At 47.1% G+C, this 14,010-nt stretch overlaps 1 protein-coding gene across 4 annotated transcripts in view; it reads left to right on the top strand.

Annotated features, from left to right (window-relative positions):
* The window catches only part of GLI3 (GLI family zinc finger 3), a 269,322-nt gene that overhangs the window by 206,673 nt on the left and 48,639 nt on the right, over positions 1–14,010 (top strand). For all 4 annotated transcript variants that reach the window (XM_041722637.1, XM_041722638.1, XM_041722639.1 and 1 more), the window contains one exon: positions 616–756. In XM_041722637.1, the coding sequence (XP_041578571.1) occupies positions 616–756 (141 nt within the window). The remainder of the gene's footprint in view (positions 1–615; positions 757–14,010) is intronic.

Here is a 14,010-nt window from a genome sequence, read left to right on the forward strand (position 1 = left end):
CCACGTCCTTGCAGATGGGAAGTTGAACCAGGAAGATGTGATCCCTCTGAGGCCCACAGAGTGCGGCTCACAGTCTCCAGAGGCAGGGAAAGCGGAGTTAGAGTTCCTAGTCAACCATTTCCCTGATTCCAAACTATGAGGATAAACGAATTAATACACTAGAAAGAATCTAACCGAAAGAGCAAAGGCCAGTCTCTTGGGTAAAGACGACGCGACCTCATTTCATTGCTTCTCTTTCGGGATGACATTCTCATTTCTCTCTTCCCTCGTGTTCAGGGGCCAAGTTTGGTCTCAGCCTCTTATCACCGTTACGGTTTGGACTGTTCCTAAATCCCAAATTAACAACCTCTGAAGACATAGTTGGTAAATCAGAAAACATGCACACAAATGATTCCATATGTTTGACTACTTCTGTTCACAAAATCCAGCTGATTGACCTGGGCTCCTATTTTTTCCCCCCTCCACTGAAAAATTGCCTCAGGATGAAGACCAATGGAAGTTTTGTTTTTGTTTTTGCTTTTGTTTTTCCTTTCTCTTATCTTTCCTTCTATTGTGTCTGATTTTCTCCCCCTCTCCCCTCCCTCCCCACCCTACCTCGCCTCCCCTCCTTGCCAGGAACAGCCAGAGGGAACAACCCTGGTGAAGGAAGAGGGCGACAGAGACGAAAGCAAACAAGAGCCCGAAGTCATCTATGAGACCAACTGCCACTGGGAAGGTTGCACGCGGGAGTTTGACACCCAGGAGCAGCTGGTGCACGTGAGTGGGGGGCCCGGGCAGTGGGCTCTGCAGCCACGTGACCTTGGCCCTGACCCTGCACTGAGTCAGGTTTCGTAGCCAGCAGCGTTGCAAACGGGAACGGGCTTTATGACTTTCTGAGAAGAAAGAAAACTCTGAGCCCGGGTGCTTGACCTGTTCAGTCAGCTAAAGCTTAGTGTAAAATTCAATAAAGTCTTCAATAGAGAGCGTAATGACTCTGATCCTGTAAGCCCGAAAACACTATTTTGAGTTAGCGTCTTTGATGGTTATTGAGTAATAGTAAGCTGGACATGAATTATTATTAACCTTTTAACCAAGTTTGATTCTCTTCTCCTATACCCAGCGACGGTAGGAAAAATTGTAGAGGGGGCCGGGGTGGGGGGGGCGGTTCCTCTTGTTTTTTGTTTTTTTGTTTTTTTGTTTTTCCTCCTGTTCTGCAGTCTTCCTCCAAACCTGCAGGGTTGTGGGAACGTCCCACTATGTTACCCAGCCATGAGTCTTCCAGGTGGGATAGGAACAGGCCTGGGGAAGCCGTTAGCATGGCTCCTTGACGTAAGGCCAACCATTTGCGGGGTGGGTAGTCCCACGGACAGTGATGGGTCATTGTAGAATGTGTTCAGGGGCGTGTATTTTTGCAGCATGGTCACGCCTCGTCTTACCGGTTTTTATTCCCAGTAACGCAGTGCGCTCCCCACCCCCACGGGCATGTACGTCCCGGGCTAGGCACACTTCCTTTGCCACGGCTTCTTTGGATCTGGCTCTGTCGTTCACGCCAGAGGATGGAAGGGCCGCTCTGTAACTGAGACTTACGAAGCCGCAGGGTCCCATCGAGGCAGTAAGGACGGCCTGCTACGTGTGGCCGGTTGGTCAGCTTATTTTTACGTGACATGACATCTGACAGAGGCGCTCCGTTGTGAGTCCCCTGCACACCCACCGCACATGCTCACCCTGTTCTCTTTTCCTTTATGGCAACTTTTAATTTGGGATGATCCCTATTTCCTGATAACCCTTCTCCATTTAGACGCTGCAGTGATAACCATTCCTGACACACCCCGCCTTTCTCACCGGCCGCGTGAGCTCCTCCAGGGTGTCTTCTGCAACTTGGCCCGTGTGCTGTGATGTAGTCCACACCTCGCCGGCCCGTCGAAGTGTGAAGTAGATGGTTTGCCAGGTTTTGCGATCCGTGATGCGCAGAATGTTTTGAGGCGCCAGCGTGACATCAGCACGGTTCTCTCCCCGGCCCATTCCTTTTTTAACCATGTCTCCTTATAATTGTGTAGGAAGAATTCTAGATTCCTCAGCACAGCAAGAACCTAGAAAGTCGAATGTTTTTAATCAAGGTGTATTTCCAGATTTTTCCATGACCTTAATTCGATGCTTTCTCTCTAGTTTGATGCAAGTGTTATTTTTAAGCCAGGCCTCACTTAATGGCCCTTCCTGCTTGCTGAGTCTTAATGGAAACCAGAGACATGGTAATAGCAAAGGGGGGGGGAAAAAGCTTGGCATGTTTCTTTTAGCGTAGGCAGGTAGTCCCGGAGGGGGCAAGTATGCCAGGAATACCCTTCATGGTACAGTGAGTAAACGTCAGACGTGAGGAGTTGTTTGCATGGAAACTGCCATCGTGAACGAGACGTTGCCCATGCTGCTTGCTCTTGAAAAACATCCTCTTGAGAGGTGACGCTGTCCCCTGGTGCCTTTTCTGAGGATAAGTCACTGTAGTTTCCAAGGGGGGCTTGTGATGATGGTTCAGCTGTTAGCAGGTGCCTGATGGAGCAAGGAGCTTGTTCTGAGCCTGTAGTTGGAAGGAATCAAGCTCCTCATTAGAGAGCAGGAGCAGGTTTGAGGTAGCGTCTGTAACCTCCCTGCTGCCCACCTAAGAGTGAGAGCTTTTCAGAGACCACGGCTCTTGGAGGTGTAGTTAATCTCTGTGGCAAAAGCTTTTAAGGTAGTGATGATGTTTTGGGAGAGAAATCTGAGTGGTTTTAGGGTAGATCTGCTTACACGATCAACTTACATGACCACTGTGTCATGGGCCTTACCGTTAAAAAAAAAAAAAAGAATGAATCCGTGTACCGTGGAAATTTTTGTATTCCAAATCAGCCAGAAGGAATTCATGTCAGGGGTAGGAGAAAATCCAATATATTACCTTCATGATATTAATTTTAATCTGAGATAAAGTATGTACGTTAAATGGCTTAAAGTTATAGAACTTGCAACCACCTCAATAAAACCACCAGTTTCTAGCACTATTTCCCACCCTCTTTGCTTGTTACCCAAAGTGTGGAGAGTCCAGATTTGTGTGTTCAAGGTGAGTTTGCCCCTTGCCTGACGTACGGGTACCTTCCTCCCCGTGGGTGTATCTGGTGGCGTTAGCGGTGGCCTGGGGGAGCGTGGGCACTTTATTTTTTGCCGATTGAAAGAATGGCTCCACGTCCACCTGATCATTTTGGTAGCAGACGGAAACACAAAAAATATACCAGTTCTGCAACCTACTTCTTTAGGGACGGAGGGAAGGATGAACTGTTTCTGTCGCCGTGGCTTTCCTCGGAGAGACGACATTCTGTGAATTAGTTGCATTTTCATGCTACATGCGACCAAGAGGCAAGGTGTTAAAGCATTCTGATGCTTTGCCTTATTTATAGCCATGACCCATTCTTTTTCCCCCTCTTACAGTTAATAGAAAGATTCATGATTCTTCATGGTTGTCTATCTAGTGTCTGACAGTCCCGACTGCCTGCTAAAGCAAGTCACTATCTATAATTGATATCCTTCCGTGGAATAGGGTGCTGGCTGCAATTGAAGGGCTTTGCTGAAAGCTCTTAAATCCTGACAAGTTCTCTCCTTGTTCTGGTTCAGTCGCTGAGCTGCACGGTTGGGATTCCAGAGTCATTTGAACTGGGTGCAGAAGGGAGACATATGTTTCACATTAGCAAATCGCAAAGTTGAAGAGGAGAATTAGGGACTCGCCGGCTCTGCCCGCCAGGTAGTCTCGTTTCCAGCGTAATGTGCCCCGTGTTCCCTTGGAAAGACTACCTCGTCCTATTACTGTCCCAACAGATGGGCTGAACGTTGCCTTCCCCTTCTTCCTCCTTTATTTCAAGCGCCGTGTCCCCCTCCAACTGCGTGTTTATTCTGGGTTGGCTGGGAGGGGGGGGTCTTTATCACGGAGACGTTTAATTAATTTCTCTTCCCAGCATGATCATTGTAAGTGGGATTGGCTACTCCCAAGTTAGTATTAAAGTTGTCAGAAATTCACTTCCGTGCCCAGAAGCGAAGAGGATAGATGTGTGTTTTGGTTCACCACGTCTTTGTTGGGTTTGTTAGGTTTTTGTTGTACTTTGTCCCTTTCTTGGTGTCCGCTAAAAGCGCAACAAGGGAGTAAGAAGGAGGTGCCATCTGAAAATTAATTCAGAGCGCCTTTGGGTAGGGCTGAACTTATTATTGATTTGTCAAGATGCAAGCGCCTTGTCTTCCCTGGGCATCCGAAAGCGTGTATTCTCACACCTCAAAATAAGTGGGGAGGTCCACATTTTCCCTTCAATTGCAAATTAGTTAGACTCTCTTTTTTTGCTGTTGCGCATTTTATGTTCCCAAAAGATGCGAATCTTTACATTTATTTCTGGAAGTCGTAGAATATCGGTTCTCGAGGCGTTTCTGGTTTTGTTGTTTTGTTGAAGCTTTTGTTGGCCTGCGAAAAGCTCAGCTTCTGTCCTCAGGCCTGGCCTCTCTCATGGGTGGGAGAGGCTTCCAGACCCTCCTGAGCCCCATTTCTTGCTTGCATTCCTTCTCTCCTTGTACCACGTCTCATGTTTGGCCCCAGGAGGGGCAAGGCGTCTGAAATATTGTGCAGCCTGAGCCCACGCTTGTGGGATGCATTCGCTGAAACGTGCGTGCTGTGTTCCCTAGTGACCTCCTGCGCCCCATCAGTGATTCTGAGAGGCTTTTGCCAAAGAAGAGAAGGACTGGAGGTGAAGAAAGGGCAGCCCTCAGTGCAGGTCACCGCTGCTCAGTGGCTGGTGATGGTGGCAAATGGCAGTGCTGGGACCCAAAAGAAAGTCTCATCACCATCCCTAACGTCCACCTGTTAGCTATCTCTGTGCTTTTCTACCCTCTGCTTCAGTGGAGCAACCATCTCTCTGTTTGAGAAGTAACACACATAATATTCTTTCCTAAGGTCTATAAATTGCCAAATTATTATTTTTGTGAAGATTTTTATTTATTTATTTATTCATGAGAGACACACAGACAGCAACAGAGACATAGGCAGAGGGAGAAGCAGGCTCCTTGCAGGAACCTGATGGCGGGACTCGATCCTAGGACCCAGGGATCATGCCCTGAGCCGAAGGCAGACACTCAACCACTGAGCCACCCAGGCATCCCAAATTATTTTTATTTTTTTTTATTTTTTTTACCAGTTTTATTCCCCACACCATCCCCAGCAGAATGAGTCTGCAGCAAGGGCTGTAGGCAGGTCCACCGCGGTGGGTGTCGTCTCCTGCCAGTGAGGCCGAAGGGCAGAGAACGTGAGTTGTGTTTCTATCAGCCCCAGCTTCAACTGGGTGGCATATAAGTCCCTGTGCTCCATTTGTATCCTTTAAGCCTGGTGTCAGAAATTCACCTTTTTGTAGAGTGATTAACCACCTACTTGGATTTTAAATGCTTTCATATGCTGCGAATTTTGATCTCTAAAGCATGCTGTCGTTTCCTTTATCAGAAGAATACAGTTATAATCACCTTTGCTGCCGTTTGAAAACAAATTCTGTATATAGGCAGCATGAAAACGAAGGGCTTTCTTTTTAATATCCTAGAGATTTAGATGTAAAGAAGGCACATCTAATCTGTGAAGAATTGGTGCATCCATAGAAACGCGGGGAAGTTAGGATGTGTTGAAGACATTATTTTCATATTAATACCATGATCCTAAATTTGCATTTTAAATGTTTTCCATCTAATTTTGATCCCTTTGCCCAAGTTGCATTGTATATCCTTACCTAAGAGAAAATTGAGTGTAAGATGCGATAGGGGTCTCAGATACGAGGCAGAAATTAGTTTTGTGTGCACATAAAACGTCAAATGAATGAGTGGAGATTTTGATCTTCTTTTCCCTACATGGAGTTGCTAGTTAATTTAGTGACTCTAATTATTTGGAAATACTGCATGTAAAATGCAGGCTGAGAACCACAAACTTCAAAGGCGTCCTTTGACAACTGCGCCTCAAGGGTCACGTTCTTTCTTAAAGTTAGGGACTGAATTGCACCTGCAGAAATACTCTCCGTAGAGCACTCAAGAGAGCCTGAGTGGGGGGCACGGAGGGCTGTGTGGGCTCCCGGGGCCAGCGGGATTCTGAGTGGCAGCCCCATCTCCGCCCTGACCCTCAGGATGACCTCCCTGGAAACATTTGACCCTCTAGAACGTTATTTTCTCACTTATCATACTGTGAAACAGCCGTGAAAATAAATGCCCTCCCCAACATCCAAGGCCAAACGGAGATGGCATGCAGGAGGCCTAATGAGAAACAGACAGAGGGCTGAGAAGAGTGGCCTCCTCTCTCTCTTTGTTTTATGTATTTGCTTTTGCAGGGTTGAGGCGGGGAGCAGAGGGGAGTGGCACTGTGGGGTCTGTGCTTCTGCATGTCCGGCTCTAGGCTTTTCTATTCATTGTTGCTGGACATGCAGCTGACTCGGGGCTGGGACCCCGTTCTTCCCAGTGCAGGACTGATGGATGGGACTTGGCCAACCCATTTCACCTCCTTGGACCTGTTTTAGTAAAAGCAAGTGAAGGATTTGAATTAGAGAGTGTTCGGGATGGGGACAGCAAGCGGGTTTCCTCTCAAGTGCCCACTTACTGGCTGGCGGCCATCTGGGTGCTGTGCTGAGTCCCCCACCTCGCAGCAGGGGACGTGGGGAGGGGTAGGTTAGGAAACGGGCGCACCCAGGCGGGGTTTTGGAGAATGCGGTCGCGTGCCATCTTTTCCACTCCGTATCCTGCCCTCCAGAATAATTATATTTAATATATTTCTCGGAGGCTGTATATTAATTACATGAGTAATCATGGAATTATTAAAGATTTCCCTTTTGCCAAGGGTTCTGACCCCTTGAACGAAGAATGAGAAATGAGTATTTTGAGTGACATGTGGCCGGTACAGAATAATGTGTTACTTTCTTAAATTTGTCTTGCCATGGCGTACCCCGGCTACAGTGATCCACTGTACCCCCCGGAATCCTTCCATCAGAGTTCTTAGCCAAGTAACTGCTTTTCACCATTTGGGGAAGATTTCCCTCCAAATCAGTTCTGGGTGATACTTTAGGTAAAAGTCTCTGGAATATTCTCCACAGGAACATTCACACAAGAAGGAATGACCGTCACTTGGGGCTGGGCTGTACCCCGGGCAAATGTGCTTGCCTGTAGCAGGTCTTGCCAGCACAGGGTGTCTTCTTGTGTATCAGGAAAAGGATGAGCTGACAGTGGCCCATCAGGCTTTCGCTCAAATCCTCCCTGGAGATGGCCAGGAGCACCTGCAGGCTGCCCGCTGCCCCGGCTCTGCGCTGGGCACACTTGCCAGCGCAACGTAGACCAGACCTCCTGGGACTGCTCGTTCTCAGGGGAAAGGGGGAGACAAAGAAACCTAAAAGCGTAGTGAATAGCACCTGAGGTAGGCCCTAATGAAGCCAAGATTGTGTCGTTGAGCTGCTGGGGGCTTAGCAGAGGGAGGGAGAAGTGCGTCAGGCACTTTGGGAAACAGGTGGGAGTAGGTGAGGTCACAGCAAAGCGTGGGGGTTGGCTTTTGAGGCATGAGGATGATGACAGCGATGGTGATGATGGTGATCGTGTCGCCCTAAGAATAAATAGCACCTGCCACTGTTCTCCTGTGACAGTACAATGTGCTTTTCAAACCTGGCAGGCCTGGGTTCAAAGCCCGCTCCCTACCCTAGACCCATCACAGCCCCCCTCTCTGAAATAAGGATGATACTAGCATTTATGTGATAAAACAGTGGGGGAGTTAGGTAAAAATTATACTCAGTAAAATGCTCGTGGTTCTTTTTCTCAGCACGAAAAGTGTGAAGATGTGCAGCAGCAGCTAAGTGCACGCACGCTGCTTATAGAAACGTGACTTAGGTTGGCATGTGGGCAGCGTTGGGTCGGCAGGTCACCGTGAAATTAATAACAGCATAAAGATGCTGACTAGGCCCCTGGTCCGTGGACCCCTAAGAGAAGAGCTCTGGCGGGGTCTCCAGGTCGAGATCCTTCCTTATTCTCCCTTATGCAGGGCTGAGATTCAGAGCCTCGGGCTGTTATGTGTTCTCCTGTCCTGATGTCCTGGAAGCTCTCCTTGGTGGTCGCCCAACACCAGGGCTTCTCACCTTGGACACAGTGAGGTAGAGAATCTTTGCATTAGCTGTAGGACTGTTAGCATTGCTGACCCCTGCCCACTAGATCCCAGGACGGATCTTACCCCATTGTCACGACCAGAAATCTCTCCCCACATTGCCAAGTGTCCCCTCAGGAGGGCAGAACTGGCCCCTCTTCCGTCTCAAATCTTTCCTCTTGCAGTGTAGGAAACAAAACCCCCCAGAACGTATATTTGTGACCTACGACAAATTTTCTCCTTAAGTGTGCTGGAGAATTTTCCCATTATAAAGGAAAGGTGATGGGCAGCCCGGGTGGCTCAGCGGTTTAGCGCCGCCTTCAGCCCAGGGCATGATCCTGGATACCCGGGATCGAGTCCCATGTCAGGCTCCCCACATGAAGCCTGCTTCTCCCTCTGCCTGTGTCTCTGCCCCTCCCCTCTCTCTGTGTCTCTCATGAATAAATAAATTAAATATTTTAAAAATAAGAATAAAAAATAAAGGAAAGGTGAACTTGTTAGTCTCTAACAAAAGGCTGTTTAATGGGTATTTATGTGGGGTGCCTGTGTGTGTGCTTATGCACGGGTGTATGTGGGGTGTATGCGTGTGGTATGTGCACACCTGCGTGTATGCATGCGTGTGCATGTGTGTGCATGTGTGTATGCATGTATTCAAGTCACCAGAGCTTATTTTAAAGCCACATTTGTTCGGTCAGGCACTCAGTACTTCTCAGCAAGGATTGTAACCAGCCAAGTCCTTTGTCTTAGTGAAGAAATTCCATCACTGTTTTTGTTTTTTTGTTTTGTTTCGTATTTTGTTTTTGTTTTTTTTTTCCCTGCAGACCAAGGGAAGTCACTCAGACTTCAGCTTCTGAGATCATGGCAAGCATGGAGCTCAGGCTCCTGCTTTGACAGAAACCAGAACTCCAGAAACAGAAAGCAATTTTCTAATGCAAGGACTTCTCTGAGGATTCAGGGACGTTTAGGCTTTTCTGGGATTAGCTAAATACTGCCACAGATGATTTTTTGTTTTTTCATTTCCAGAACAATTAGTGTTGGCAAGAGAACCATAAGTGGCATATCCTTAAAAGAGAGGCCAAGGCCTTAAATGTTAGCCACCCTTCCCATCCCCCCAACCCAATTACCAGTAAAACTAGCATTAATCAGTGAGTGATGGGGGTGGGGGAAGGCAGGATCTGCCAAGAACTGTTCCTGAATCTGAATAAGTCACTCTAAAGCTTGGGTCCTCAGTTTCTCCTCTGTAAATTGGAGATACTAATACCCACCTTACTCTCCTCACAGGGTTTTTAATTTTTCTGGTAGGGAGAGAATGAGACCATATAATGAAATTGCGCCTTTGTAAATTCTAAAGCATTATTCAAATAGAAGGGAGAATGAGGAGCGGTAGTACTGATCAACCTAATTAATTGAAGAATAGAGAGATTAAGGAGGCTTTTCATTAAGATATTTTTAAAGAGAATATTTAAAGACTTCATCAAAATAAAAAAAAAAAGTGCTTGTCATTGATTCAGGGGCAGGCGCTCACCTGTGTAGGCTGGTGACTTCACCTGTACGATGCGTCCTCACCACCTGGCGGCCACAACTCTAAATTGCAAGCATAGTGGTAGGAGGAAAAAGCCTCCTGTGTGTCTGACGTCCACAGCTGGGGTCCTGGTCAGGGCCAGGGGAGGGAGCAGGACCGAATACACATATCTTTTATGTCTGGGAGTGAGGGGAACGCGTGCGCAAGGCCTTTGGGAGGACCAAGGAGGTCTAGCAGCAGGAAAACAGGTGAGGCGAATTTGCTCAAGTCACAAGAGAAAAGTCTTGTGGGTTTGAACACGGTCTCAAAGAAACAGGTAGATTTAAATAGGGAGAGACCATTGCAGAGAGGTGTTGGCGCTCCCATGGGGAAAACACAGTAGGAACAAGTTAATGGAAGCAGAAAGTACAGGAGAATTTTACCTGCGATAGTGGCTAATAAAAGGCTGGGGGTCCTGACACTTTGTGGGGTTAGAAATATAATGAGGGCATGACTCATTCTATGCTTTTGGGGGTGAAGGGTGGGAAGTAGTGCACTGATGGGGAACCAGAGTGCTCCTGGAAGGCAGAGGGCAAGAGGAAGCGAGAGTAAAGCCCAGGTGATGGGTCCCTGGGATCCGCCTGCCGCACTCTGGGAGTCTGACTAACTGGACCGGGTGGAGTGAAGAGAATCAGAGGTTTCTGATGAAAGGAAGGTGGGAGCTGGTGGGAGCCATAGAAGGATCGAGCCCCAGAAGCTGTACCAGCGATGTGCTGAACAGGCCAGGGCCAGAAATGAGACTCTGGAGTGGAAATTATTCTAAATTCTTTCTTAAAACTTGGGAGGAGAGTTTGGAGATGTTCCACGGTGACAGTTTTTGTGTCTCGTTGTAGATGCCCTTGGGAGAGAGTCAGAAACTTGTGGGCCGCCAGCTGGGCACCTGGAGCGGGGCTTTGCCCAGAGAGCCCCTGTGTCCTGTGTGCACACCCCCGGGGCTCATTACCTGGTGGCCCCAGCGCTCTGCTGTCTGTCTGTCTGTCTCTGTCAAGCAGGCTGGTCAGGGTCATTGGAGAACGGTCTCTGGTGACTATGGAAGAAGGTTGGCCGCACTGTTAACGACTTTAGGGCCCACTTGGTGATCGCTTTATTGCGATTATTAATATTTGTCTTTTTCATTCTCTTGGGTTTTGGTGTGCCTAATTTTCTAGTTCCGAATGCATCATAATCTGAGGTTCTGGAAATGTGTCTTCCTAATCAGGAAAACACGACTGTTGTCATGTGTCACCGGATGGCTCCGCTTTATGTTCCGGGCCTGGTCCCGCCTCACCTGTCCCCTGCTCGCCACCTTCACACACCTGGTGTTGCTTGCGAGGTGAGCCTCTGTCCTCCGGCCGAGCCCTCTCCCCAGGCCGGGCAGGAGAGCCCTGGTTCCAGAAGAACCGCCTCTTCCCCGTGGCTTTTCTGGGACGGAGCAGAAGTTCTCGCACCTTCCTCTGCCGTCCAGCCTGGGGAGAGATGGCGCAGTGCCCAGGGCAAGATAAAGCAGTCCTACGGCGAATACAACACAACCCTGCCGTATTCTCCTTGTGGTTAGTGGAGATAAACCTCACTGGAGGCTCAGTACTGAGCCATTTGGCTTCTGGCAGGAGCTTTAATTGCTAAAATGCAGATTTTTTTTTTTTTTCTTGATCAAGAGGGGATTATTCTTGTTATCAGTCTAGAGCATCTTATTTCAAGATGAAAAGCCTTTACGGAATTACAGATGCCAACGTTTGTACAAAGCTTTTTGGCGATTGACAACTCAAAGAGAAAGTATGATTTATTAGCCTATAATGGCCAACCCAGAGCGATGGTCGAGGTCCCACTGATTTGTGAAATTGCTTAATGTGAACTGCCTTTTCATGCCACTCAAGCCTCAGGTTACTCAAATAAATGTGGAGTCTACATCATGTGATCCGTTATAGGAGAGAGGAAAAGAAAAGGGACAAGCGGAGAAAGGTGGCTTCTAAAATCCATCTTGGTGGTGCCTTTTTACAGTAGTTTGGCTGATAAGCCGGCGGAGGAAAGATTAATAACGAGGCTTGGCGCTATCAGTACCTGCCTGTCGATTCTCTGTAACAGGGCTGTCTGTTCAGCATGGAAATTATTGATTAAATAAAAATTGCTATTAGATTGTGATGTGATCCATAATCACAAACAATGGTGGACATTCCTCTTTTAGATCCTCAGCCATGCATCACGTTGTTTCTGTTTTTTCCCTCGCCGTAATTTATATTACGCTGACACTCGAGCTCCTTGGCTCTCTCCTTTCTGCTGGGAGGCAGGAGAGCCCCGGCAGGAGGGAGGGTGGAAGGGCGGTCCTGCTCCGGGGCCCGGCCTGTGCCCTCACCTGGCTGCAGCCCCTGTTGACTCAGTTTGTCGGTTTTTCAACTTAAAAAAAAAAAAAAAAAGTGATGGAAAACACACAGCATGAAATTACCATTTGTCTGATTTCTTTCTCGCAGCTCCGTTGGGGTATAGCTGATGAATGAAACTGTGTATTTTGTAAGTGATGATTTGATAGACGTGTGTGTCGGGAGATGATGAGCGCCCGGCCGATGCACACATCCGTCGCCTCACGGTTATCCTTCTCACGTACTCTTCAGATCTGTTCTCTTGGCAGATTTCAAGTCCTTGGTATGGTGGTGTTAACTGCAGACACCAGGGCTACACCCGGGTCCTCGACTTACCCATCCTATAAATGAGAGTTTGTACCCTGTGAATAGCATCGCCCCGTTTCTCACCTGCCCGCCCTTGGCAACCGCCTTTTTCTAGTCTCTGTTTCTCTGAGGTTGACTTTTGTTTTCCCTGATTTTGGATTTCACATACAGTATTTGTCTGACTTATTTCACTTCTGTGATGCCTTCGGGGCCTGTTGTCACAAATGGCAACATTCCTTTCTTTTTCATGGGTGAATAATATTCCATCACACACACACACACACACACACACACACAGTTGGCCCTTGAGCCACATGGTTTTGAATGCCACAGTCCACATATATTTGGATTTTTTTCAATAAATACTGTAAATGTATTTTCTCTTCCTGATGATTTCCTTAACGTTTCCTTTTCTCTAGCTTCCCTATGGCAAGTACGTAATACATATAACGTACAAAATTTGTGTTTAATGGGCTGTTTGTGTTATCAATAAGGCTTCTGGTCAACAGTAGGTGATTGGTCGTCAAGTTTTGGGAGGTCAGGGGTTATACCTGGACTTTCAAGCGTGCTCAGTGTCAGCACCGTAACCCCTGTGCTGTTCAAGGGTCACTTATACTTATACGTACCACATTGTCTTTATCTGCTCATCTGTTGACAGACCCTTGGGTTGTTTCCAGGCCTTGCCTATTGTGGATGATATTGTAGTGAACATGGGGATGCAGATACATCGTGGAGATACGGTTTTACTCCCTTCAGATGTATTCACAGAGGTGGGGTTGCTGGATCAGATGGGACTTCTGTCTTCAATGTTGTAAGGAGCTACTGTACTGTTTTCCATAGTGGCTGCCCCGATTTACATTCCCACCGACAGCGCACAAGGCCTCCCTTTACTCCGTATTCCTGCCGACATGCGTTATCTCTTGTCTTTTTTATAAAACATCCTAACAGGTGTGAGATGGTATCACATTGTGGTTTTGATTTGCATTCCCCAGTTATTAGTGATGCCAAGCACCTTTTCACGTCCTGTTGACCATTTGTATGTCTTCTTTGGGAAAAAAAAATGTCTATTCAGGTCCTCTGCCCAGTTTTAAATCGCATTATTTGTCTTTCGGTTTTTCCCACTTGAGTTCTGTGAGTTCCTTGTTTATTTTGGGTATTAACCCCTTATCAGATACGTGGCTTGCAAATATTTCCTCCCATTCTGTAGACTGCCTTTTCATTTTGTTGATTATTTCCTTTGCTGCGCAGGAGTCTTTTAGTTTGATGTAATCCTACTTCTTTATTTTTGCTTTTGTTGCCTGTGCTTTTGGTGTCAAATCCAGAAAAATCATTGCCAAGACAATGTCAAGGAGCCTTTTCTGTATGCTTACTTGGAGGAGTTTCATGGCTTCAGGTCTTTAATCCATGTTGAGTTAATTTCTTCTATTTCTATGGAAAGTGCCACTGGAATTTTGATAGGGTGTGCATTGAACCTGCAGATGACTTGGGATGCTATGGATGCTTTAGCAATACTGACTCTTCTGACCCAAGAACATGGGCTCTCTCCCCATTTATTCGTATCTTCTCTGATTTACTTCATCAATATCCTATAGTTTTCAGTGTACACGTCTTTTATCTTCTTGGTTAAATTTATTCCTAGATACTTCATATTTTTGTTGCCATTGTAAGTAGGATTGCTTTCTTCATTT

Source organism: Vulpes lagopus, chromosome 11, assembly GCF_018345385.1.
Source record: "Vulpes lagopus strain Blue_001 chromosome 11, ASM1834538v1, whole genome shotgun sequence".
In the NCBI taxonomy this organism is placed as follows: domain Eukaryota; kingdom Metazoa; phylum Chordata; class Mammalia; order Carnivora; family Canidae; genus Vulpes; species Vulpes lagopus.